This window comes from Sturnira hondurensis, unplaced genomic scaffold, assembly GCF_014824575.4.
Source record: "Sturnira hondurensis isolate 20B ecotype Veracruz unplaced genomic scaffold, ASM1482457v3 Scaffold0009244, whole genome shotgun sequence".
NCBI lineage: Eukaryota > Metazoa > Chordata > Mammalia > Chiroptera > Phyllostomidae > Sturnira > Sturnira hondurensis.
In genome coordinates this window covers 4,955,607-4,983,178 of record NW_028081875.1, presented here as the reverse complement: position 1 = coordinate 4,983,178, position 27,572 = coordinate 4,955,607, and the positions used below count along the sequence as shown (strand labels likewise).

General features: G+C 38.5%; 1 protein-coding gene across 2 annotated transcripts; it reads left to right on the top strand.

Annotated features, from left to right (window-relative positions):
- Window positions 1-27,395, top strand: NAA20 (N-alpha-acetyltransferase 20, NatB catalytic subunit). 2 transcript variants are annotated; one of them, XM_037057022.1, is made up of 6 exons: window positions 1-105; window positions 17,094-17,118; window positions 20,012-20,102; window positions 20,347-20,482; window positions 26,267-26,412; window positions 26,895-27,395. In XM_037057022.1, the coding sequence occupies exons 1-6, from the start codon at window positions 53-55 to the stop codon at window positions 26,978-26,980; spliced, it is 537 nt and encodes a 178-aa protein (XP_036912917.1). In that variant the 5' UTR covers window positions 1-52; the 3' UTR covers window positions 26,981-27,395. The 2 variants fall into 2 exon arrangements, with proteins under 2 accessions (XP_036912917.1, XP_036912918.1); XM_037057023.1 differs by lacking the exons at window positions 1-105; window positions 17,094-17,118 and adding an exon at window positions 17,552-17,635 and having other exon boundaries at window positions 20,036-20,102.
- The last annotated feature ends 177 nt before the right edge of the window (window positions 27,396-27,572 follow it).

Genomic DNA, 27,572 nt, shown 5'->3' with positions numbered 1-27,572 from the left:
GGAGAAAGGGGGGGTGGAGTTGTGGCGAGCCGGTTTGGGGGGCGGCAGCGTAATGACCACTCTTCGGGCCTTCACGTGTGACGACCTGTTCCGCTTCAATAACATGTGAGTGAGATGCGCATTAGGGGAATACTGGTGGAGGCTCGCCCTCACCCGGGCCGGGGTTCGAGGAATCAGTTCCGCCCTCCGCCAACGGTGGCTGCCTGGGTGCTGGAGGGTCAGAGGCCGGGAACGGGGCGGACGCACGGACTGCCCTTCTGACCTCAGCGGAGGCGTTCCAACTTCATTCGGCGACGACCAGCAATCGTCGTTGCTGGGTGGCGCGAGCTCCGTCTCACCTGTGGTTATTAGGCAGCACTGGGGTGGTCGGAGGTAGGGGCGGGCCCTGAGCCACAGCCTGGCGCCGGGCTCTGCTGCGTACGGGCTAGTGACTCGGCTTCCGCTTCTTCCTGCGGACACTCCAAAAGTAAGGGCCGCTGAGGACTTTGCGAGGTCAGTAGGCAATAGGTGTTTGTTGCAGCCTCCCTGGTGGCAATGGTTAACTTGTGAGTGAAACAATACTTCGTCTTAGCAGTCCCGCAGCGATTCCTTTCGAAGTCGGAGTTTGATTTTGTACCTCATGTTGCTGGAGCAGGGATCCCGGCCGAGACAGCTTTTCTTCTCTGCACAGTCAGGGTGGGGTTACATGCTGGTGGAGGCCCATTTGTTGCCGTTTATTTGAATCCGAGTTGTCAGGATATGTGACTTGTAGCTACCATTTTTTTTTAAAGAAAACTTTTTGTTATGAAAATGTATGGACATTTAAAGAGTTGACAATTTTACCATGAACATCTATCTAGACAGACACATTGGCCAAATTCTACAATTAACATTTTGCTATATTGGCTTCATCAAAACCCATCCATCCACCCACTGACCAATCCCACATCAGCTTCTGAGGGATGAACAAAATGGTGATAATGACAAGAAGCGAAGTTATGGAGAAGGGATGGTACCTGAGAAAGCTTGAGGCGTGGCCAGACAACTGGGAGATGAGTGTGTCTGTAGTGGTGGGTTTCTGTAACTGAGTAGCCAGAAAGAAAATGGTGAAATGACTTGAGGGGTTTACACTTGATCCTGTTGGAAGAATTTTGTTTTTTGTTGTTTTTTTTTGGGGGGGGGTTACCTCCCAGTTGAAACAGCATAGTTAAGAAATAATTTGTGTTGGGCTCTAGCTGATACCAGTGTTGGCACTGTAATAACCCATTTAATCCTCAATTCTCTGAGTTGGTAGTCTCATTATCCCTATTTTGTGTATGAGCAAATTAAGGTACTGAGAGCTGAAATGAACTGTTCTAGGTGTTAGTTGGAGCCTTGCAGTGGGAGTGGGCCAAACAAGGAGCCTATTCCAAGGAGATTGGCAGTTCTAAAAGAGTGGTCCCTGACCATAGGAGAACATTTTGGAAATGCAAATTCTCAGCTGTTTGAAGACCATTGTTCTGAAGCCCTACTCTTCAACATAGAACTGTGCGGAATAGGAGATTAGAGGAGGTTTACCAGACAGGTAAGCCATTTAGGAGGTCTTGGTAATGGCCCAGAGATAAATATGTACCTAAGGCTTGAGCTTGGAAGGTGCTGGCCTGGGAGGTGACAGTCTGCCTTGAAGCTTCAAGAATAGAAAAGGCAAAGCCTCTTGGAGAATCAGTTTTAACTGAAGATCTGGGAAGGGACAACACCATTTTATGTGAAAATGAATGGAGAGAAGGAAAGTAAGCATGAATATGTACTATAAAACATTAGATTTCAGAGTCATTCAACTTAATAAGACCTCTTTAGAGTACACCAGTAGAGGAACACCCCTTCCTCCCCATTTTCTCCTAATTCTCACTTTGATTAGGGCATTTCTATAGAGAACTCTGAGAATTGTGGGAGTAGGGTGTTGCAGCCAGAATGGAAAGAAGCAGTGGATGTAGAAACATTAGAATTAGTTTAACAAATGTTTTATTTATTCTTGGAAAATTATTCATGTACCTATTTATGGAGCCATACTGGAGAACAAAACAGGGAAAAAAATCAGTGTGGCTGGAGCAGAGTGAGTGTGGGTGTGAGGCAATGAGGTCTTAGTCAAAGGGCTAGATCTTGGAGAGGCCATCATAGGACTTTGGGTTCTCTGGCATGTGCACTGAGAAACCCAGGTGTAGAATTCAGATAGGTATCTGGGCATAGAGGCCTCAAGTTTAGTTTGGAGCTAAAGATAGAAATTTGGTGTCAACATTATGGTATTGAAACCTGGAGGCTAGTGACATGAATGATGGAGTGAGTGTACCTACGAAAGAGACTGAGATGGTGCCCTGGAGCATCAATCAAGTGTTAGAGTGAAGATGTACTGGCCTAGTGAGATGGGAGGAAAACCTGATGGTAGGGTCTTGGAAGCTGAGGTGTTGCAAGTATTTCACGTAGAGGGAGTGGGGGACGATGTCAAGAACTGCTGATGGCTAATTGTAAAGTATATTTGTACATTTCTTCCAGAAGGGAGTGGAGAATTGTAGGAGCTGGGTCCTGAGTGGTAGAGGTGATGGGATCTGTTTATCAGAACTCCAGGCATGGTTACAGGAGAACAAGTAAAGTAAGAGTGCAGAAGCTCATAGTTGGCTGGATTTGGTGGTGGGAACTTGGTGAAGCTTTCTTCTTCTTACTGATGTATTTTCTTTGTGAAATAGAAAGCAGCTGAAGTTAAGAAGCGGGGTGGCCTGTTGGATAGTTGAGGCAACAAGAGAGAATATGTTAGAGCAGGTGATTCTCCAGGTGTGCACTGGGGCTCCTCATGATTGTTTTGGGGCTCTGCAATGTGGTGTCGGAGCTATTTTCATGATAATACTAAGGTGATTTTTTGCCTTTTCAACTGTTACTCTCTCACATAGTGGAGCTTTCCAGATGTGTGATCTTGTAACAGCAAGTAGACAGATCTGGGGAAAATTTAGTAGAAGACATTAAGAAGATCTATAAAATTGTTAAAACAGTGCCACTCATGTCACTAATTTTTTTTAAATAAAGTGTTTTCTTTAAGAAAAGTACATGATGCAAGTTTATGATAGATCTTGGGAAACGTGGTGTTTATGATACATGGTGAAATGATTTGTCTTTGGCAATAATTATATATGAAGATTGTAAGCATGGATGCTGCCAAAGCAACACCATCCTAGTCTCTAAAGTTCAGTGATTGTACTCACCTTCACATTGCTCACTTAGGTAACACACCACAACTGAAAATGACTTCTACTTTATAGTTCTTTGTTAATAATATTGTCAATTTTGTACAGAAAATTTTTAAAAAGCCTTTAAAAAATTAATGCTCCAGCCCTGGCTGGTGTGGCTCAGTGTATTGAGCATTGGACTGTAAAGCAAAGGGTCACCAGTTTGATTCCCAGTCTAGGGTACATGGCTGGGTTCCAGGCTGGGTCCCCAGTAGGGGGTATGTGAGAGGCAACCTCGTATTGATGTTTCTCTCCCTCTTTTTCTTCCTCCGTTTCCTTCTCTAAAAATAAAATAAAATATTTAGAAAAAATTTAAATAATTATTGCTCTAGTAATTTGATCACTAATTCTATTGGGATAGCATTCATAATAAATGCCTGTCTTCTAATTGCTTATTTTTTAAGTATATTTTATCGATTATACTGTTATAGTTATCACATATTTTTCTCCCCTTTATTCCCCTCCACACTTCAGTCTGCTCCTACCAGCATCCCGTCCCACCCCACCCCCCACCTTAGTTCATGTTCCTGGGTCATACATATAAATCCTTAGACTTCTCCATTTCCTATACTATTCTTAATCTCCCCCTATTTTTTACCTACCATTTATGCTTCTTATTCCCTGTACCTTTTTCCCCATTCTCACCCTTCCCCACCAAAAACCCTCCACGGGATCTCTATTTCTGTGATTCTGTTCCTGTTTTAGTTGTTGGTTTTGTCTGTTTGTTTTCTTTCCTTTTTTTTTTCTTTCTAGGTTCAGTTGTTGATAGTTGTGAGTTTGTTGTCATTTTACTGTTCATGCTTGTGATCATCTTCTTTTTCTTCAATAAGTCCCTTTAACATTTCTTACAAGAAGGGCTTGGTGATGATTAACTCCTTAAACTTGACCTTATGTGGGAAACAGTTTATCTGCCCTTCCATTCTAAACTATAGCTTTGCTGGATAGAGTAATCTTGGTAACTGTCTTTTTTCTTGCTGCTTTTCAGATTATCTCCTTATCTTTAATCTAGAGTAATATAATTATCATGTGTCTTGGTGTGTGCTTCCTTGGGTCCAACCTCTTTGGGACTCTTTGAGCTTCCTGGACTTCCTGGAAGTCTATTTCCTTTGCCAGATTGGGGAAGTTCTCCTTCATTGTTCTTTCAAATAAGTTTTTAGTGTCTTGCTCTTTCTCTTGTTCTTCTGGCACCCCTATGATTCAAACTTTGGAATGTTTAAAGTTATCCTGGAGGTTCCTAACCTCCTCATTTTTTTAAATTCTTGTTTCTTCATTCTGTTCTGGTTGAATGTTATTTCTTTCTTATGGTCCAAATGATTTATTTCAGTGCCAGTTTCCTTCCCATCACTGTTGGTTTCTTTTACATTTTCCTTTATTTCAGTTTTCAATTGTCACTTCTTCCTCTATTTTGCAACCATACTGAACCATTTCTGTTAGCATCCTGATGGCTAGTGTTTTGACCTGTGCATCTGATAAGCTGGCTATCTCTTCATTGCTTGGTTCTCTTTTTAGCGCTTTGATCTGTTCTTTCATTTGGGCCATATTTCTTTGTCTCGGTGTACGTGTTACATTGTAGAGCGTGGAGCCTTAGGTTTTCACCGGGGTGGGGCAACCCACATTGCAGTGTTGTTGTGCTGTAGGTTGGGGAGGTGTCGGAGAGGGAACAATGCCACTTGTTCAGCTCTAGGCTGGCTTTCCCCTGCTACCTAGCAGCATATTGGGCCCTGCTGGTGCTCATTCCTGGGTGGGTCAGTTTGTGTATTTTTTTAAATATATTTTATTGATTATACCATTACAGTTGTTGTTCTATTCCCCCCCTTCATTCTCCTCCACCCTACACACTCCCTCCCCCACCATTCCCCCCCTTTAGTTTATGACCATGTGTCTCAAGTTCATTAGATTCTATATTTCCCCTACTATTCTTGCCCTGCCTCCATCTATTTTCTACCTTCTGTCTGTGTTATTTTCTGTACCTTCTCCCCTCTTCTCCTCCTCCCACTCCCCTGTTGCTAACCCTCCATGTGTTCTTCATTTCTATGGTTCCACTCCTGATCTAGCAGTCCTCTTGGTTTGCTTTTGTTTTAGTTGTGGTTGTTGAAAACTGTGAGTTTGCTGTCCTTTCACTGTTCATATTTTTCATCTTCTTTTTCTTAGATAAATCCCTTTAACATTTCATATAATAAGGGCTTGGTGATGATGAACTCCTTGAATTTGATCTTATCTGAGAAGCACTTTATCTGTCCTTCCATTCTAAATGAAAACTTTGCTGGATAGAGCAATCTTGGATGTAGGTCTTTGGATTTCATGACTTGGAATACTTCTTTCCAGCTTCTTCTTGCCTGTAAGGTCTCTTGAGAAATCCGCTGACAGTCTGATGAGAACTCCTTTGTAAGTGACTGTCCCCTTATCTCTTGCTGCTTCTAGAATTCTCTCCTTCATTTTGGTTTTGGCTAATGTAATGATGATGTGCCTTGGTGTGTTCCTTCTTGGGTCCACCTTCATTGGGACTCTCTGAGCTTCCTGGATTTCCTGGAAGTCTATTGCCTTTACCAGACTGGGGGAGTTCTCCTTTATTATTTGTTCGAATAAGTTTTCCACTCATGGCTGTTTCTTTTCCCCTTCTGGTACCCCTATAATTCGGATGTTGGAACGTTTAAAGATGTCCTGGAGGTTCCTAAGCCTCTCCTCATTTTTTTGAATTCTTGTGTCTTCATTCTTTTCTAGTTGGATATTTCGTTTTTCCTTCTGGTCCACTCCATTGATTTGAGTCCCAGTTTTCTTTCCATCACTATTGGTTTCCTGTGCATTTCCCTTCATTTCAGTTAGTTTAGCCTTCATATGTTCCTCTAATTTGTGACTATAATCAACCAGTTTTGTGAGCATCCTGATCACCAGTGTTTTGAACTGTGCATCTGAGAGGTTCGCCATTTCTTTTTCACTTAGAGTTATCGGCTCTGGGGCTTTGAGTTCTTCTTGAGCCATATTTTGGACTGTTTGTGCTTGTTACATATGAGGAGTGGAGGCCTAGGTGTTCACCAGGGCGGGGGGCAACTTAGTCGCTGGATCATGACACTGTGGGGGCAGGGTCAAAGGAAATCAATGGTGGTCCCCTCTGCCTTCTCCTGCTGCCAGGGCCGTGTGGTCCATCTCACTGCTCACTCCTTTGCTGGGTTTATCTGGGCACACGCTCAGCCTGCCCTGCACCCTCACTGGGTCCACGATGCTACCCCAGCTGCCTGCGCTCCTGGGTCACCTGGGTTGCCTGGGTCACCGATCCTTCCTGCCCGACCCTGCTCCGCTGCTGGCTCTTGCCCCTCTTACTGGTCCCAGTTGAACAGTTCATTGTTGTCGGGCTTTTGTATAGTTCAGTTTTCTGTTCTTTGGCTGCGTCTTTGTCTACTAAACCTTTGTTGTATTCAAACTTTGTTCTGGGAGAAGGCACAGTGTTTCCACCTATGCCTCCATCTTGGTGGGAGTCCCGGTTTGTGTATTTTCTACGACCCTGTGGATCTCTTCAGCCAGCTCTCCTGTGAGGCTGGGAGTTTCTCCCCTCATTGCAACCCCCATAGGTTTTTACACCCAGAGGGTTTCAGGCTTTATTTCCCCACCTGGAGCCTTGGGTTGGGTGGTCTGTCTTGTTCCCCAGTTGTTCCTCCTGGTTTATCCCCATGCAAATGTAGGACTGCCTGGTCCTCCCGTCGCTGCCCTGCCTGCTTCAGTCCTACAGCTGCCACCTTGCTGCATGTCCTCTCCCTCCAGGGGCTCCCTGTCCCTGCCCCTCCTACCTATCTGAATGAATGTTTCCTCTTTGACTCCTTGGTTGTCAGACTTCCATACAGTTTGATTTTCTGTCAGTTCTGGTTATTTTCTGTTTTTAAATTTTTGTTGTCCTTCTTTTGGTTGTGCTTGGAGGCAAAGTGTATCTACCTTCAACTCTATCATTGCTAGAAGTCCCTTAATTGCTTATTTTTAATTAAAAAAGTTAATTGTTAATTTTTCAGAGAAAGTGCTGAGCACAGGGTTAGCCTATAACAGGGACTTGGTGTTCATCTTCCTTTCCCTTAAGCAATATTCATATTTATAACAAGGGTCGTTTCACACAGCAACAAAATCAAAGTGGTCACTGTTTTTATTTACCCTCCTACCAAAAGAGGGACTGGTCTTGCCTGTCTCTACAACATCAAAGACCTCTTTTCTACTGTTAGGCTTTGATAATTTTAACTTGATTTTAGTTTTTTTTTAAAACAATAAATTATTTTGGGCAACACTGGTTAATAACAGTATATAAATATATGTATAGGTATACAGCATTAGATATCTGTGTATTCTATTATATGCTCCCACCCAACGTCTAGATTCCTTCTTGCATCTATTTGACTCCTTTTACCCACTTTGCCCTTCTGCCACCTCACTGACCATCTGACTTATTTCACTTAGCGTAATACTCTCAAGATTCATCTATGTTGTCACAAGGGCCATATTTAATTTCTTAAAGTGAAGTAGTAGTCCATTTTATATACATACCACATTATCTTTGTCCAGTTTTCCATCAGTGAACACTTGAGTTGTTTCCGTATGTTAGCTATTACAAATAATGCTGTGAAAATAGGGGCACATACATCTTTACATATAAGCATTTTGTGGTAAGTACCAAGAAGAGGAATTGCTGGATAATATGGTAGATCTATTCTTAATTTTTTTGAGGAATTTTTTTGTTTTCTATAGTAGCTGTACTAATTTACATTTGCATCTACAGTATACGAAAGTTTCTTCACATCCTCTACAATACATATTTCTTCTCTTTTTGATAATAGCCATTCTAACAGGTGTGAGGTGATACTGCATTGTGCTTTTAATTTGCATTTTCCTAATAACTACCGGTTATATGTCTCTTGACTACCATTATATCTTCTTTGGAAAAGCATCTATTCAGATCCTCTGCCCTTTTTAAAAAATTTAATTGTTCTTTAAGTACAGTTTTCTGTCTTTTACTCCCATCCCAGTCCTCCCCCCCCCCCAGTGCTCCCCACCTCCCTCCCATTTCTAACCCCCTTTGTTTTTGTCCATGTGTCCTTTATACCAGTTTCTATAAATCCTTCCCCTTTTCCCCTGAGATTCCCTCCCCTTCCCCCTCTGGTCACTGTCAGCCTGTTCTCTATTTTAGTGTCTTTGGTTATATTTTGCTTGCTTGCTTGATTGGTTGTTTAGGTTCTTGTTAAAGCTGAGATCATATGGTATTTGTCTTTCACCGCCTGGCTTATTTGAGCATAATGCTTTCCAGTTCCATCCATGCTGTGGCAAAGGGTAGGAGCTCCTTCTTTCTTTCTGCTGCATAGAATTCCATTGTGTATATGTACCATAGTTTTTTGATCCACTCATTTACTGATGGGCACCTAGGTTGCTTCCAACACTTGGATATTGTAAATTGTGCTGCTATGAACATTGGGGTGCATAAGTTCTTTGGATTGGTGTTTCAGGGTTCTTAGGATATACTCCTAACAGTGTTTTTTCTGGGTCAAAAGACAGATTCATTTTTAGTTTTCTTAGAAAATTTCATACTGTTTTCCATAGTGGTTGTACCAGTCTGCAATCCCACCAACAGTGAACTAGGGTTCCCTTTTCCCCACAATCTCTCCAACATGTGTTGTTTGTTGCATTGTTTATGATGGCCATTCTGAATGGTGTAAAGTGGTATCTCAATTGTGGTTTTAATTTGCATCTCTCTGATAGCTAACGATACTGAGCATCTTCTCATGTGTCTTTGGATCTTCTGTACGTCCTCCTTGGAGAAGTGTCTGTTGAAGTCCTTTGCCCACTTTTCAGTTGGGTTGCTTTTCTTCCTAGAGTGGAGTCATGTAAGTTCTTTGTATATTTTGGAGATTAAACCCTTGTCTGAGGAATCATTGGCAAATATGTTTTCCCATACAGTTGGTTCTCTTTTCATTTGAATACTGTTTACCCTAGCCTTGCAGAAGCTTTTAATTTTGATGAGATCCCATTTGTTTATTCTTTCCTTTATGTCCCTTGCTCTAGGGGACATATCAATAAAAATGTTGCTGAATGAAATATCTGAGATTTTCTTGCCAGTGTTCTCCTTTAGGACTTTAATGGTGTCACGGCTTAAGTCTTTTATCCACCTTGAATTTATTTGGGTGTATGGTGTAAGTTGGTGCACGTGGCTGTCCAGTTCTCCCAACACCATTTGTTGAAGAGGCTATTTTTGTCCATTTTATGTTGCTGCCTCTGTTGTCAAATATTAATTGACTGTAGAGAGTTTGGTTTATTTCTGGGCTCTGTTCTGTCCCATTGGTTTATGTGCCTGTTTTTATGCTAGTACCAGGCTGTTTTAATTACAGTGGCATTGTAATACAGTTTGGTATCAGGTATTGTGATCCCTCCTACTTTGTTCTTCTTTCTCAAAACTGCAGCTGCTATTCAGGGTCTTTTATGGTTTCATATAAATCTTTGAAGTGTTTGTTCTATGTCTGTGAAATATGCCATTGGTACTTTAATAGGTATTTCATTGAATTTGTAAATTGCTTTGGGTAGTATGGACATTTTGATGATGTTAATTCTTCAAATCTGTGAACATGGTATATGTTTCCATATATTTGTATCTTCCTTGATTTCTCTCTTCAGTGTTGTGTAGTTTTCTGTGTACATGTTTTTTACCTCCTTGCTTAGGTTTCTTTCTATGTATTATATTTGTTTTGCAATATTGAATGGGATTTTTTTCTTGATTTCTGCTCCTGCTGTTTCATTGTTAGTATACAAAAATGCCTTTGATTCCTGGATATTGACTTTGTATCCTGCTATTTTGCCAAATTCATTTATTAGTTTGAGTAGTTTTTTGGTAGAGTCTATAGGATTTTCCATGTGCAATATCATGTCATCTGCAAACAGTGACAGTTTTGTTTCCTCCTTTCCAATTTGGAAGCCTTTTATTTCCTTTTCTGGTCTGATCACTGTGGCTAAAACTTCCAATACTCTATTGAATAGAAGTGGTGAAAGTGGGCAACCTTGTCTTGTTCCTGATCTTAGTGGAAAAGATTTTAGTTTTTGCCCATTGAGTATGATGCTGGCTGTAGGTCTCTCACATGTGGCCTTTATTATGTTGAGGAATGCTCCCTGTATTCCCACTTTGCTGAGTGTTTTTATCATGAATGGGTGTTGTACCGTATCAAAAGCTTTTTCCACATCTATTGTTATGATCATGTGATTTTTGTCTTTGCTTTTGTTTATGTGGTGTATTACATTGACTGATTTGCGAATGTTGAACCATCCGTGCATCCCTGGGATGAATCCCACTTGTTCATGATGTATGATCTTTTTGATGTATTGCTGGATGTGGTTTGGCAATGTCTTGTGGAGGATTTGAGCCTCTGTATTCATCAGTGATTTTGCCTGAAGTTTTGTGTCTTTGTTGTGTCCTTATTTTGGGATTAGGATGATGCTAGCTCCGGAAAAAGAGTTTGGGAGTCTTCCATCTTTTTGGATTTTTTTGGAATAGTCTGTGAAGGACAGGGGTTAGCTCTTCCTTAAATGCTTTGTACAATTCTCCTGTGAAAACACCTGGTCCAGGGCTTTTGCATGTCAGGAGTTGTTTGATTACTGCTTCAATTTCATCTGCTGTTATTGGCCTGTTCAGGCTTTCTGCTGCTGCTTCATTGAGTTTTGGAAGATTATATATTTCTATAAATTTGCCCATTTCACCTAGGCTTTCAAATTTCTTGGTATACAGGTGTTCGTAGTAATTTGTTGCAATCCTTTTTTGTATTTCTGTGGGGTCAGTTGTAATCTCTCCTGTTTCATTTCTGATTGTGTTTATTTGGGTCCTCTTCTTTTCTTGATGAGCCTGCTTAAAGGCTTGTCTGTTTTGTTTGTCTTTTTTAAAAAAAACCAGCTCCTGGATTCATAGATCCTCAGAATTGTGCTTTTATTCTCTATGTCATTTAATTCTGCTCTGATCTTGCTTATTTCCTTCCTTCTACTTGCTCTGGGCTGTCTTTGTTGTTGTTCCTCAAGTTCTTGTAGGCGTAGGGTTAGGTTGTTTGTTTGAAATGTTTCTGCCCTTTTTTTTTAAAGATTTTATTTATTTTTCTTTAGAGGGGAAGGGAAGGAGAGAGGGAGAGAAACATCAATGTACGGTTGCCTTTGGTGTCTCCCCTGTCGGGAAGTGACCTGCAACCTAGGCATGTGCCCTGACTGGAAATTGAACCGCGATTGTCTGGTTCACAGGCCCGTGCTCAGTCCACTGAGCTACACCAGCCAGGGCGTTTCTGCCCTTTTTTAGGTAGACCTGTATTGCTATGAACTTTACTCTCAGGTCTGCCTTCACTCTGTTCCATAAGTTTTGGGTTGTGGTGAGTTCATCTTCATTTGCTTCCAGAACCTTTTTTATTTCTTCCCTAATTTCATTCTTGACCCGTTCATTGTTTAATAGCATGCTGTTCAATCTTCATGATTTTGATTGTTTTGGGTTTTCTCCCTTGGGGTTGGTTTCTCATTTCAGTCCCTTGTGGTTAGAGAAAATGCTCAGGATGATTTCGATTTTCTGAATTTTTTTGAGGCTTGTTTTGTGTCTTGTCATGTGGTTTATCTTTGACAATGTTCCTTGTGCATTTGAAAATAGTGTGTACTTAGCTTCTTTTGGATGAAGGGCTCTATATGCATCAGTAAAGTTCATTTCATCTCGGACGTTGTTTAATGCCACATCATTTTTGTTGATATTTTGTTTGGAAGATCTGTCCATTTTAGACAGTGGGGTATTAAAATCCCCTACTATAATTGTGTTGCTGTCAACATCTTTCTTGAAGTCCTCTAAGATTTTCTTTATATATTTGGGTGCTCTTATGTTGGGTACATATGTATTTATGATGTTTATGTCTTCTTGGTGGATTCTTCCCTTGAGTATTATGAAGTGACATTCTAGGTCTCTCTTTGTGGCCCTTTTTTATATGAGTATTGCTACCCTGGCTTTTTTTTTTCCTGTCCATTTCCTTGAAAAATTTGTTTCTAACCCTTCACTTTTAGTCTGTGTAGGTCCTTTGTCCTGAGGTGGGTCTCTTATAGGCAGCATATGTGTGAGTCATACTTTCTTATCCATTCAGCTCTTCTGTGTCTTTTGATTGGAGCATTTAATCCATTTACATTGAAGGTTATTATTGATAGGTACTTATTCATTGCCATTTTTGTACCTGTGTTCCTCTCTGTTTCTCTCTTTTCCTTGCTTTCCTTAAAGCAATCCTTTTAGCATCTCTTGCAGAGCTGGTTTGATGGAGGTATATTCTTTTAGACTTCTTTTGTCTTGGAAGCTCTTTATTTGGCCTTCTATGTTGATTGAGAGCCTTGGTGGGTAAAGTAGCCTTCGTCGCAGGCCTCTCGTTCTCATTACTTGGAATATTTTTTGCCATTCTCTTCTTTCTTGGAGCGTTTCCATTGAGAAGTCAGCAGCCAACCTTATTGTGGCTCCCTTGTATGGTACTTCCTATTTCTCCTTGCTGCCTTTAAGATTCTGTCTTGGAATTTTGCCATTTAAATGATGGTGTGTCTTGAAGTTGGCCTCTTTAGGTTCTTCTTGATTGGGACACTCTGTGATTCCTGGATTCTTTTGCCTTTTTCTCTCATCAAATTAGGGATGTTTTCCATTATTTCTTTCTCAAATAGATTTTCTGTTTCTTGCTCTTCTTCTTCTCCTTCTGGTATCTTTATTATTATGTTTCATATTGTCTTGCATTTGTCTTAATCTTTCTTCATTCTTTCTGGGCCTCTTTTCCTTTTCTTGCTCTTTCTGTGAGTTTTTTTCTACTTTGTCCTTAAACTTGCTGATCTGGTGTTCTGCTTCATTGATCCTGCTTTTGATTCCTTCCACTGAGTTCTTCAGTTCAGAAATTGTATTCTTCATTTTTTTGGCCCTTGTTCATAGTTTCTATTTCCTTTTTCATGTTGATACAATTTGCAGTGAGTTCATTGCAGTTCCCATGTAGTTTCTTGTAGCTCATTGTGAGCTCTTTGAGCTTCCTGAAAACCATTGCTTTGAACTTAATATCTGATAGCTGATTTGCCTCTATTTCATCTAGCATTCTTTCTGAGGCTTCCTCCTTTTCTTTTGTTTGGGGATTGGTTCATTGTCTTTCCATTGTTTGTGAGACTGTTCTTGTTAGCTTTAGCATGTTAAGTTGGTTTGTTCTGGCTTACTGGGTTTATGGTGTGAACTTCTGTGGTATAATACCTGTGAGATTCAGTGGTGTAGTCTCCTTATTCTCCGAAGGTTACTGTCTTGGGCTGTCCTTTAAGTTGGCTGTATGTTTGTCTTTGGGTTTTTATTGTTTGGGAGTTATTCTTTTGTGGTTCTTTTCCACCAGCTGGTGAACTAATGGTCCCTCTCTCCACCAGCACAACAATTACCACCTCTTGTAATTGTTGTGCTGGTGAGGGTAGTTTTGTTGAAGCTAGTTCTTCCGTGTATACATGGTTTTGAAGGTTTTTTTTTTTTTTGCTCTTGTTCCATTGTTTGTACTGGGTAGTTTCTCCACTATTTAATTGTATTTCCACATAGGTTTTATATTGAGTTTTGTGTGGTTTCCACTCCCTCCTTCACCTTCTTCTGTTGTTATCTGTTGGTGGCTCCTTTGTTGTCGGGTTTCCTCTGCTGTTGGGTATCCTGGTCTTCACCGCTTCCACCTACTCTTTTTATTTTGTGATCAGTTGGAGGGGGAGGCAAAATGGTTTATGAGAGCAGGAGAGTATTGTATATTTACAGAGGCAACCGATAGAGAAGAGATGGGAGATGTTTAGGCTATGTTAACCATAATCTTCAACCCAACTAGCCACTTCTAAGAAAGGATGGACAGAAGATAAGACTTTTGTTGGTGAGGGAAGGATTGTGAATTGGATCTCGAGAGCAGTGGGAGGTAAGATTCTGAGGTAAGGTGAGAGCAAAGGATAGTAAATAGGTGTATTGTGTGAGAGAATGGAGTTAACCACTACAGTAATAGAAGAAAGTGAAGCTGGGTAAGATCAGGGAGGGGTGTTGTGAAGGATTTACAGTTGTACAGAACAGCTTTTACTGTAATATTAGAGCAATAACCATATCACAGAATGTATGTGATGTGGATACATGAATAAGGGGTATAGAACTTTGAGTAGTGTTACAAAGGATCAGAAGTGATGTGAAGGATAGTAAATTAGCAACACATTGTGAAAGAGAAGAAGAGGGGAGTCCTGTGAAATGATACAATATAACCAGCCAAGGCAAAGAAGACTATAGAGAAAAAGGAAGAATTCAAACATACTATTAAAATAAAAGATGTAAGAATAATGGAAAAATAGTAATACACATATGCAGCAACTTGTGGCTTCTCTGCTATAGCAGAGTGAAAGTTGTGTCACTGTCTCTACTGTTGGGATGCCTCCTCTTTGGGTCCAACAGTGGTATTTTCACAGTTCCAAGTTGTTTGTCTCACTTTTGGGTAAAAGTGAAAAAGAGGGGAAAAAAGGGCTGGAGAAGGGAGGAAGAAGCGATAAGTTAGGAAAGAAAGGAAGAAGGAATAAAACAAGAAAGAAGGAAAGAGGTAAGAGGAAAAAGGTATTGAAAGATAAAACCATAATAAAATTTAAAATATAAAATATTACTTAAAAAAAGTCTCTTGTTTTCAAATTGACCAAACCGGTTTTTCTGGTCTTGCTGGCTGCAGCAGGCTGAGGGGTAATTGGTGTGGCCCTTCTCCCTTCCTGATGTGTACTCAGGTAGTCCTGAGAGCACTCTCCCAAAGAGCTACTCTGGCGCCTCTCTCCAGTACCCCTCACAGGGAATCCTGGTCCTCTTCAGAGCACTCTTTCCGGGGGTTATCGCCATGGGTGGGGTGCTGGCAGGTGCGCCGGGCCAGGTTGCCTGGGTCTCCAAGGTTTGGCCGCAAACTCTTCCCAATGCTATGGGGGAATGCAAGGCCTTCTGCCTAACCTCAGAATTGCTGCCAGGCTGGGTGGAGAGGAGGCCAAGTGGTTGTCACAGGAGAATCCTTTAAACAGTTTACTTTTGGATAAATTCCCCTTAATCAAGCCTGCTGCTCAGTACAGCCCAATTCTCCAGCCAGACCAGTGTCTATCAGAGTCAACGCCTGACACTCTGCCTCTATTCTTCCAAGCCTGCAACCCCAGACTCCATGGGTGATCATGGCGCTTGTGTTTGCCTCTTTGTTTTTATTCCCCTTTTCTGCAACCTCAAGCAACCCGGTCTCTCCCGGTGTTGCCCAAACCTTGCTTGTCCGGGGAGGAAGGGAATTGATGACCCAGCTCTCTCCCAAGGACCCTGCAGCAGGCCCGGGGCTCCCCAAGAGTCCTGTGGTAGACCTGTTGGGCAGGGGCCAAAGCTGCCACCACCCCTGTCTCTGTGCTGGTCCCTGGGACTGTACTGTCTTGCAGCCATCTCCTTACTGTCTGGTTTTTCAGTGTCCACAACAATTTCTGGTTTCTTATTTTTACATATCCTAGGGTACTGTTGGTTGTTTGCTTTCTTCCTCCGTATATCAGCCAGGTTTTTCTCCCATGTACAGGGGGAAGTAGAATCCACTCTGTCCTACTCAGTCGTCATCTTACCCACCCCCCTCCCCACCCATTCTGAATTGAATTTTTTTGTTGTTGAGTTTTATTAGTTCTTTATATCTGCCCCCATTTGGTTGGCTGCTTTTTATTTTGTTGGTTTCTTTTGCTTTGTGGAAGTTTTTAGTTTGATATAGTCNCTACAATTTCTGGTTTCATATTTTTACATATCCTAGGGTACTGTTGGTTGTTTGCTCTCTTCCTCCGTATATCAGCCAGGTTTTTCTCCCATGTACAGGGGGAAGTAGAATCCACTCTGTCCTACTCAGTCATCATCTTACCCACCCCCCTCCCCACCCATTCTGAATTGAATTTTTTTGTTGTTGAGTTTTATTAGTTCTTTATATCTGCCCCCATTTGGTTGGCTGCTTTTTATTTTGTTGGTTTCTTTTGCTTTGTGGAAGTTTTTAGTTTGATATAGTCCCATTAATTTATTTTTCCTTTGTTTCACTTGCATTTGAGATCAAGTTCAGAAAAAACACTTCTATGACCATTGTCTATAAATGTACTGTCTATGTTTTCTTCTATGTATTTTATTCAGATCTCACATTCAAATCTTTAATCCATTTTGAGTTGATTTTTTATATGGTATAAGATAATAATAGTCGTTTCATTCTTATGCATATGGCTCCTCAGTTTTCCCAATACCATTTTTTTCCATTGTATATTCTTGGCTCTTCTATCAAAAATTAGTTGCCTGTATATGTGTGGGTTTATTTCTGGGCTCTCAGTTCTGGGCTGTGTGTCTTATTTTTCTGCTAGTGCCACACATACAGTTTTGATTATTGTAGTTTTATAATATAGTTTGCAGGGAGTATGATACCCCCCAGCTTTGATAATTTTCCTAAGGATTACTTTGGCTCTTCAGGGGTCTTTTATGATTGCATACAAATTTTTTAAAAAGTTATTCATGCAAAATGAGTGAAGGGTCTTAAAAGGTACGAAACTTCCAGCTATAAAATAAGTCACAGGCATGTAGTAGGTACTACGGTGAGTATAATTAATAATAGTATAGCATATTTAAAAGTTGCCAAGAGAGTAGATCTTGAAAGTTCTCTCCACAGTGAAAAAATTTTGCAACTATCATTTTGCAGTATGGCTGTTAGGTAATTTAAACCATCTTCCTTAGCCGTAAAGTTGGTTTTAAAGTGGTTTTAATATGTGTTAATTTCCTTGTGCATATTATTTAAAAAATTTTTAATGGTATTATTTAAACTGGTTGTGTAAACACTGCTTACTACTGATAATTCTCATTTCTTTCAGTAACTTGGATCCACTTACAGAAACTGTATCCTTTTTTAAAAAAGTTACGTGAAGGCTTACTAAGAGTGAGGAAAATAGGGAAACGGGAAAAATAGGCAAGTACTGAGAAACTTTAAAACTTGTAGGTAAGTTAGCATCATAAGCAACATTAAAAGCAATTTACAAGAACTGTGAACAAGAGTTGTCTTATACTTGCCTGACAAGCTGCTAATACAATGACCTTACGAGTCTACAACAGTACTTTTGGCTTCCCTGCCCAGCTTCCCTCTCCGTAGTAAGTATGGCTATACACAGCAAAAAGTAGTGAGTTCAGCAAGGTGGGTTATTTCTGTTGTGAGTGAAGTCTGGAAACGATGAGCAATCCAAGGTAGGCTGTGGTTCCATGTAGTCACCAGTGACTAGGTCCTGTACTTGAACCACTCTGCTATTCCCAGGGTGACCTTGGCCTTCTTATCCCATGGCTGCCAGAGCAAATGGCATCATATCCATGTTCCTGTCATGAGGATCAACAGACAAGTGGAGAGTGTCCTTTCCTTTTAGTGGTACGTTTGGGAAGTACCACGCAGCCCTTCTGTATCTCATTGATTAGCACCTGCATCATGCTACACTTATTAAAAAGCCCCAGAATGTGCTTAGCTTTAAGTTGGGGCTTGTTACCGTAAAGAGAGGATTTGGGGTAACAATTAGCAGTATGTATCATGTTCTCCAATAGAAAAATGGGCAAAGGTATGAAATTAGGGTACTTTGGGTTATGTTACACTAACAAGCAACCCCCACATTCTCAGTGGCTTAAAACACAGAGTTGGATTTCTGGGTTATCCATATCTATTGTAGGATAGGGCGGTAATATTAACTGATAATTTAATAAAAGAGGGCATATAGGAGACTAGTGAAATACTAGGAGTTTAGTCTCACCAGTCAAAAGACATGCAAATTAAAATAAAATGAGATGTGATGTTTTACCTATCAAATTATCGAGAATTTTAAAAAATGATAAAACTCAATGTTGATGAGGGTGAGGTTACAGGAATATTCTCATAAATTGCGAGTGAAGATAGAAACTGCAGTAGTTTTCTGGAAGATACTTTGGCAATGCAATTCTTGGTAATTCCATTTCCTAGAAATGGAAAACAATAAGCAACAGGGGCAATTATGTCAGTAAACTAAGGTGCATGAGTCAAGTTGGCCCACTGCCTGTTTTTGTTAATAAAGTTTTATTGGGACACAGCTATACTGAATAACTTACTATTAGCTGTGGCTTTTGTCCATGCCTTTCCCAGGTGCAGTTGCAGCAGAGACAATATGGACCACACAGCCTAGAATATTTACTATTTGGCCCTTTACAGAAAATGTTTTTTAATCTCTTATTATGCCTTAGTTACAAAAATATTTATTACGGAATTATAATATTAAAAATTTGAAGTAACATACACAACAATAAGGAAATGGCTAAATAAACTATTTTGTATTCATAAAGAGTTTTTAAAAGTTCTTGAGAAAGTAGAAACAACCTAGATGTCCACTGTCAAGGGATAGTATATTTAAATAGTCTTTTCACATAATGGAATACTGTATAGTAGTAAAAATTAACTGTAGATAGAACAACAGGGCTACATACAAACAGAGTTGAGTGGGAAAAGGAAAAAAAATCTACCAAGTTTTCATTTGTGTTTTTAAAACTATGACCTATTAAATGACCTATCCATGTTTCAGAAAAAGGAAATGAGTTCTGAAAGATGCAATTTTTAGTGCATAATAAAGGAAAATATTAGGATGCAAATCAGCTTATATGGTGTATACAAGTTACTTATAAAACTTAAAGTCTCATAATTTAGGTGAAGCCATATTTGAAAGTAACCTAAATCAGATCTTAGTGGTTGATGAATGAACTTCTGGTCTCCTCCATTAGCTGGAGGCGAGACAGTTAAGGTGTGTTTTTGGGCTGCAGGCAGGAAGATGTTAGCCTGTCATTTTAGGGATAATGTTTGAAGAGTATTGAAAATAAAACTTGTCCTTCAGAGGAGTGTTTGAAGAATTTACTGAACAGGCTTTCCAGGAAGTTTAAAAAAAAAGTATGATTGATGATGTCCCTTTATATAATTGGATCAGCAATCTTACACTAAGAAGAAATATAGGAATGCATACGTATCAGTAAGGACAACAGGGTTGAAGAGTTAAGTAATGAACAAATTATTCAGGCATTCACTCTTAAGTCAGCTTTTCTTTGCAATATTAGAAGTAGAAAATCTGAATCAGTGGAAGGGAAAACTGGGTAATTGTTAAGTTGCCTCTGGAAGTACTTAGTGTTTTTTGTTTCCAAGATAAGCAGTTCATCATAGAAGGAAAATTTCTCATCCAAAATATAGAAATATCTACAACTTTGCCATAGTCAGTATACATGAATTGTATAAATTATACCAGTTCATAATTTGCCAAATAAAAGATGACTAGGAAGTACTTAGTTTTAAAGTTACTTTCACAGTCTCATAGCTGAAGCTAAAGTAGGTACCAGTCTAATTTTCCTACCAATATGGAAAAATAAACATTGAGCACCTATGTGTGGCAAGCTCCAGGGATACAGAGAACATTACTCATATTCTAAGGGGAGACGGCTGGCAAACAAATGAGTATCAGGTGAGGTAGGGAGACTGATTGCAGAACTTTGGAGTCCCGGTTCTCTGCTTTCTAGTAGATATTGTGGTCTCCATTCACGTTTGACATATGTTCAGGTAATAGTTAAAAATTAGCGCTAACCTAAATATTTTACATAATAATATGATTATAGATGTCACATATATAGGGCTAAGGATAAAGTAACAGTATACTTTTTAAAGGAAACTTTCCTTAAAATATCTTTTTTATTAAGGGATGAACTTGTTACTGTCCATTGCTTTGCACACTCCTTAACAAGACTCTAGTATGGGATTCCTTTTTACTTACAGTACCTTGCCCATTGGCCAGAGTATTTCATCGTTGCAGAGGCACCTGGCGGAGAGTTAATGGGTTATAGTAAGTATAATACCACTAGTACTTTTTGGATAGGGAGTTAAGATTTTAATACAGGTTTCAGCCAATTTATTTAAATTGATAAAGAATTGAAAGTATGATCACGATGTCTATAATTTTATTTCCTTTCCAACTATTAGACAACTCACTGATCCATTCCATAAAGAAAAATGTACCTACTGAACAGTAATTCTATATTAATGTGTGAACCCATGTGTTTATTAATGAATACAATCTTTGTTGACAGTTATGGGTAAAGCAGAAGGCTCAGTTGCTAGGGAAGAATGGCATGGACATGTCACAGCTCTGTCTGTTGCCCCAGAATTTCGACGCCTTGGTTTGGCTGCTAAACTTATGGAGTTACTAGAAGAAATTTCAGAAAGGTGAGATCCTGCTTTCCTAATAATATATGGACCCTAACCATTTGCTTTTTCTTTTTGTGAATATAAGACTTTCTTCTTCAGGCTGAATAAATACTTTGCACTACAGTTTACAGGAATTTCATTTTTAGCCTTCAGTAGTCCTCACAATAATTCTGTCACATATTCAGAATGGTCTCATAGTCTCTATTTTGCCATTGAGAAAAATTAAGGCAAAGTAAGTGACCTCTAAGCTGGGTAATTGATAGAATGAAAGACTAGCCCTTAGGGTTTCTTTTAGTGGTCTTGACACTATGGTAGATATTCCCAAATTCTGTTAACATTGCCCTTGGCATGTTAATTTTTTCACAGTGCCTCTTGGCTGAAAGTTAACAGTTTAGTTTTAAGCAATAATGTCCTAATGACTTAGTATTTATTATTGCATTGTTAAATAATTGTGGTTATCCACTGATGCACATGTTAGGTATTGTATGACATCTCAAACCTTGGAAACAGACGGACACAATCACCTACATTCCTGTTTCACATCACTTTTCATGTGGTGTTTTGCTTTTTTTTAATCATAGGTACTGCCCCAAACCTGGCTTTATAAAGATACTGTCATCAAAGGGAATGTAACATGTTGTAATGCCACAATTTTGAACTACATCAAAAACTAGTAGCTTGCTAGTATCTGATATGTAGGGTTTGTCTGTGTTCCCTGAACAACTGAAATATCCTATAGCACCTCTGAGTTTTGGGCACCTTGGAGCAGTTTTGGAAACTGCCAACATTAAGGCTTTTTAAAAAAGACCTGTTGTATACATTAAACATCCTCATTATGCAAGGTAAAAGTAATGCAGTAATATGAAAAGAGGATCACTCCTGCCAGCCTATTCTAGAAGATATAAGAGATGTGTGTATAAGTTGAACTAATTGTCAAGCTGCCATTTTTTTCCCTTTAAATGCTTAGAAGTATGTAGGAAAGGGAATAGCTTCTGAGAAGCACTTGTGAGGCTTTATATTTAACCAATGAATTTAATAAAGGTGAGTTTTAAAGAAGTAACAATGGCTTGAAAATCCTCTCAGCCAAGTTGGTGGCAAGAGCCACTTGAACTCATTTAGAGAAAAGAGGAAATAGTGTTAGCTGAAAAAGAAATCAACTCTAGTTCTTAAGAATACTTGAGATTTAAGTGATCTTTATTTGCATGGGTGTGTATGTCTATCTATATCCATCCATCCATATATACATGCATTTTTAAATGTATGCATTAAAATAGAAACAGTATATAACTTCTAAACAAGTAAGTAGAGATAAAACCAGAATGACAGCAATCCAGAAGAAGAGACAAAAAGGAAATTAAATTGACAAAGCAAATAAAAAGCATGAAATAAGATGGTAATTGTGAATCCAAATATTTTTGGAAATTATTACAGTAAATTTAGTTAATGGACTACTGACTCCAATTAAAAGTCAAAGACTTGAGGATGTTATGCTAAATGAAATAAGGCAGTCACAGCAAGACCAATACTGCATGATCCCATTTATATGAGATATGTAAAATAATTAAATTCATAGAATCAAAGAATGGAATAGTGGTGGCCAAGGGCTGGGGTTATGGTAAGTGGAGAGTTACTGATCAGCATAGTTTCCGTTAAGTAAGATGAATAAGCTCTAGAGTCAGCTGTACATATTGTGCCTATAGTCAGCAATCACGTATTGTTCATTTACAGTTTAAGATCTCGTGATGTTATGAAAAAAAATTGAATTACAAAGGAAGTAAAATTGAAAAAACCTTCAGAACTGTAGAGGAAACACATAAATATTTAAGATACAAAAGACTGAAAGTAAAAGAAATTTTTAAAATTATGCAAATTCTGATCAAAAGACAGTATGCTTAAATGAACAATAGTAACATTATAGTTCAGTAATTACTAGCATAAAGAAAGTCACTGCATATTGATAAATGATTTAATCCATCAGGAAGATGTAACAAAAAGTTCTATGTAACAAGTGACAAAGATTCAAAGTAAAAATGCAGCACTTTGCAAAACTGTGTGGAGAAACAGACAATCATCATCATAATGGGAGTTTTGAACATGCGTCTTATTAATGGACAATCAGACAGAAATTGATTTAAGGGTATAGAACAGGGGTCAACAAATTTTTTTTGGCTAGATAATAAATGTTTAGGCTTTGCAGGCCTTCTGAGCTATTATATATATATATTTAAACCCTTCAAAATTGTACAAAGTGTTCTTAGCTTGAGAGCAGTACAAAAATAATGACCTGACCCGTCACTTAAAAAATTTCACTATCAGTAGCCAAAAATCTTCCCACAACGTATGGCTTTTCTGGAAAAATTTTATTTAAGAAATAATGAAAAAAAAAAAAGAAATAATGAAATGACTGTAAGTTCAATTTTACACAAACAAAAAGAGGGAACATTCTTCAACTTATTTTTTTAAAGCTGGGAAAACCATGATAATAAAATATGCCAAGAAATATTAGGAAAATTTGAGGAAAATCTCATTACAGATACAAAAATCCCAGGAAAAGCTTAGTAAAATGGATACAGTAATTTGTAAACAGGATGCTTTATCAAGGGAAGGTTGTTTTAATGTTAGAAAATCTGTAGCTATGGCTGGTGTGGCTCAATGGATTCAGCATCAGCCTGCAAGCAAACCTAAAGTCAGGTTGCTGGCTCAATTCCCAGTCAGGGCACATGGCCTGCATTGCAGGCCAGGTCCCCAGTGTGGGGCGTGGGAGAGGTAACCTATCAGTGTTTCTCACACATAGATATTTTTCTTGCTTTCTCCCTCCTTTCCCCCTCTCTAAAAAGTAAGTACATAAAATAAAATCTGTAAATATATTCCACCACTGTAATAGATTAAAGGAGGACATTTCTCATTAAATGCAGAAAGTGCTTTGATAAAATTCAGTATTCATTCTTGGTTAAAAACTGTTAGCAAACTAGGAAAGAAGTTGAGAACTTCCTTCTCAAACCAGAAGGTGAAAACTTCCTTAAACTGAAAAAAAGCATATCTACAAAAAACCTGTAGTAAATATTGATGGGGATGTATTAAATGTTTTCCTTTTAAAATCTGGGACAAGATAATGACACCTACAGTCTGCCACTCTTAAGTAATATACTGGACATACTAGACATCACCAGTAAACCAAGGAAAAGATACGAGGATTGAGAAAAAACATTTACTTTGCACTGATAAGACTATGCAAACCACCAGAATCTATAAGTAAATGTTTAGACCAGCAATTTTTAACCTTCATCATCTCATGATATAAACTAATTACTAAAATTTTCTGGCTCACCAAAAAGTATATATTTTTGTGATCTGACCAAAAAAATAGGTGGCTATTGTGTTGGCTGTTGTCAGTTTTTTTTACTTAGTCTAAGAGAAGAGAGGTCAGTCCCCCTGGTTAAATAGTTAGGTGTACTGCATGTTTCAAAAAATATTGTGTTACGCCAGTTGAAAATTGCTGGTTTAGACTGAAAGTTAAACAAAGTTGTTGGAAAAGTCTAATAAAAGTTGTAAGACCTCTGAAGTTCATAAAACTGAATTGAGAGACATTAAAGATGACCTGTCTAAATGTACTGAGGATGACCTAAAATGGAGAGGTGAACTACTGCTCTGGCACAGAGGACTTGATACAGGAAACTGGTCATTGGTTCACACATCCAATGTAATTGCAATCAAAGTCCCAAGTATTTTTTGTGGGACCAAAGTTGCTTCTGAAACTTACAGGGGAATGGTTAAGAACCGAAAAGAGACAATATATTCCTGAAAAACAAAGTGGGCAGATTTGTCCCTTCAGATATTCAGCTGTGATGAGTAAGACTGCATGTTAGGGCTGGAGTAGTTGTCTAGAGCAGTGGAACAGAATTTGAAAAACAGATCCAGGAATACATACAAATTTTTTACATACCTCAGAGGAGGCATTTGCTGATTAGTGATAAAAGGATACACTTTTCTGTAAAGGTGGCGACACAATTGGATATCCATATGGGAAATTTTTCCACCAGATTACTATCTTACTAAACACAAATCCCAGATTTATTAAAAACCTAGATGTGAAAAGCAAAATTAAAAAGCCCTTTGAAGTTAATATAGGAGAGTGTCTACTGACCTCAAGATAGAAAATAACTTTTGAAATAAGCCATAAAAAATGCTAACTATAAAAGTAAGTTTCATATATTTAAATTCATTGAAGTGAAGTGACTTTGTTCACCAGAAAATACGTAAGGATAATGATGCCCTGGCTAGTGTGGCTTAGTTGGAGCATTGTCCCATACACAGAAAGGTCATGGGTTGGGTTCAGTTTCTGGTCAGGGCACATACATAGATTGATCCCGTGTCAAGGCACATATTAGAGGCAACCGACAGGTGTTTCTCTCTCCTCCCCTGTTCCCTTCTCTCTAAAAATCAATGAGCACATCCTTGGGTGAGGATTAAAAAAAATGCATATGGATAATGACAAGACAAACCACAAACTGGAAAAAGATACGCAAAATGGAAAAAAAGATTTGTGACAACCTTTTACACAGTGTTGAATATCCAAAATAAATAGACCTATAGTGTAAAGGAGAAAAAGAAAAATGAGAGATCAATAAGGACTCTAGAATGAGAAATCTAAATGTCCAGCAAAAATATATTCAGCCTTGTTAGTAATCCAAAATGCTAATACCCAGAGATAGCATTGTTCCATAAAATTTTCAAAAATGAAGTCTGATGCAATAAGCCTTGGTACTGTGGTAATGGAGTCTTATACCACTTCTGTGGGAATGTAAGGTGGTTCAAGTAGATTGAGAAACAGACAACGTCTAATAAAGTTGAAGATGTGCATACCCTGGTGAGCCAGTGATAACATTGCTAGCTGTGGACTTTAGATATTGTACCATGAGATACAACAAAAACATTAATTGTAGCATGGTTTGTAAGAGTAAAAACTGGAGATATTTCTCTGTAGAACCAGAGACCATTTGTAGTATATATCCATATAATGGAACGCTGAATAAAATGCAGATGAACTAGCTCAAGCTACACTTAGGCTGACCTGAACAACACTGACTGAGAGGCCTGTCACTAAAGAATAAAGTATGTTTCCCTTTATATAAAGTTCATGAACAGAATAAACTGAACTATAATAGGTAGCAAATCTATAGCAAAAAGTAAACAGCTAATGATTATAAGAGTTAGGACATGGACACCTCTGGGTACAGGAGAGGCTGTCACTGACCAGAGGGACCAGAGGTCTTCAGAGCTGTGACCAGTTTCCTACAGCTACACTTTGGCCATGGCCTCCCTGGTGCTTGCCTCAAAATTTTTAATTTGTGCATATGAGTGAAAGATGGTATTCTATGACTTAATTGGTAAAATGAGCGTATCAATTACTATGACATAAAATACACAGCAACTTTTTAAGCCAGTTTTGGTAAAAAAATGCTTTTTGAAAAGTTTATAGTTTAAGAAAGTAAGTATTGTAGGTTTTGAATATTAGCATGCTGATGTTCCAGATATTTTATGAACAATATTATTTCCACTGGATGATCTTAGAGCTCTGTTAGAGAAAAATATGCATTTAGGTCTTACGATTTCCAGAAAATATTTTAAATCTCACTGTTTTCAGCAGTATTAAGTTTATTTTGTAATCGGCTGCAGGATACTATTACTACCATTTTATGAGTAGTAAACAAAGTAAAATTAGCTATGGTTTTAAGAAATATATGAACCTGTTACTTTCTATAGTTCCTCTCATTCTAACATTTTCTTTTTAAAAAATTAAAGAAAAGGTGGATTTTTTGTTGACCTCTTTGTAAGAGTATCTAACCAAGTTGCAGTCAACATGTACAAGCAGTTGGGCTACAGTGTATACAGGACGGTCATAGAGTACTACTCAGCCAGCAACGGGGAGCCGGACGAGGATGCTTATGGTAAGCTCCCTTCTCTGGCAGAAACCCAAAGAAGAAGCCAATCATTTATTTACATTCATTCTATAGACGGAAATAATTATTGTAATAAACTTAAAATAATTATATTTGTTGGAATATATTTTAAATTTGATATATAATACTTAAATTTCCTTTAACCTGCCTTCACAAACCTGCCACTACTTAATTTATATTAGCTAACCCATAGCTAATTAACTTGTCAGTTATTGCCTTACTACATTACAGGCATGTTCTTTTACTAAGATTCTGTCAAAAGAACATTTGTATTAAAGGCTGAATCCCAGTTGGGGTTTGGTTAGCATCTGGTTACTTGTGATTATATAAAGACATTTATTTCTCTTAGAATCTGGTGAAAGTCAGGGTAGGGGACAAAACCTCTTACGGGAAATTTGCCTGTATACCTTAAATTTGATATAAAATAGTTTGAAATTAGGGTACTTACATTAAACTTTGCTTCCTAACAGATATGAGGAAAGCACTTTCCAGGGACACTGAGAAGAAATCCATCATACCGTTACCTCATCCTGTGAGGCCGGAAGACATTGAATAACCCTGGGCAGTGGTTCTTAGGCTGATGTTCCAGATATTTTATGAACAATATTATTTCCACTGGATGATCTTAGAGCTCTGTTAGAGAAAAATATGCATTTAGGTCTTAATGATTTCCAGAAAATATTTTAAATCTCATTATTTTCAGTTAGCAATATCATACCTACTAAAGCTGTCCACTGTGATAAAATTCAATCAGAAAGGCAGCTAAGTCAGGAGGAACCAGTCTACTATCATGGTTCATAAGATGCTAGGGGAAAAAAACTTGATCCAGTCTCCTAATTCTGTGCCTGAGAACCACTGCTGCATATACATATATATATATTTTATTTTGTATTGACCTATTGACTGAAGCTTTAAGAGCATATATGATAGGCTAAGCTTAAGATGTATAATAAAATGTACTATTGATGCTATACATGTTTCCTGGAAGTTTGTCAAACTAAATTTGGATTGGGAAAGTATCATTTAGGATATTTTGTTTCTCCATTAAGTTTTTGGTTTATATATAAAACATTTTTTTATTGTTGTTCAAGTACAGTAGTTTCCATTTTTAAACATGCATTCTTTAAACACTCCCTGCCTGGCATACT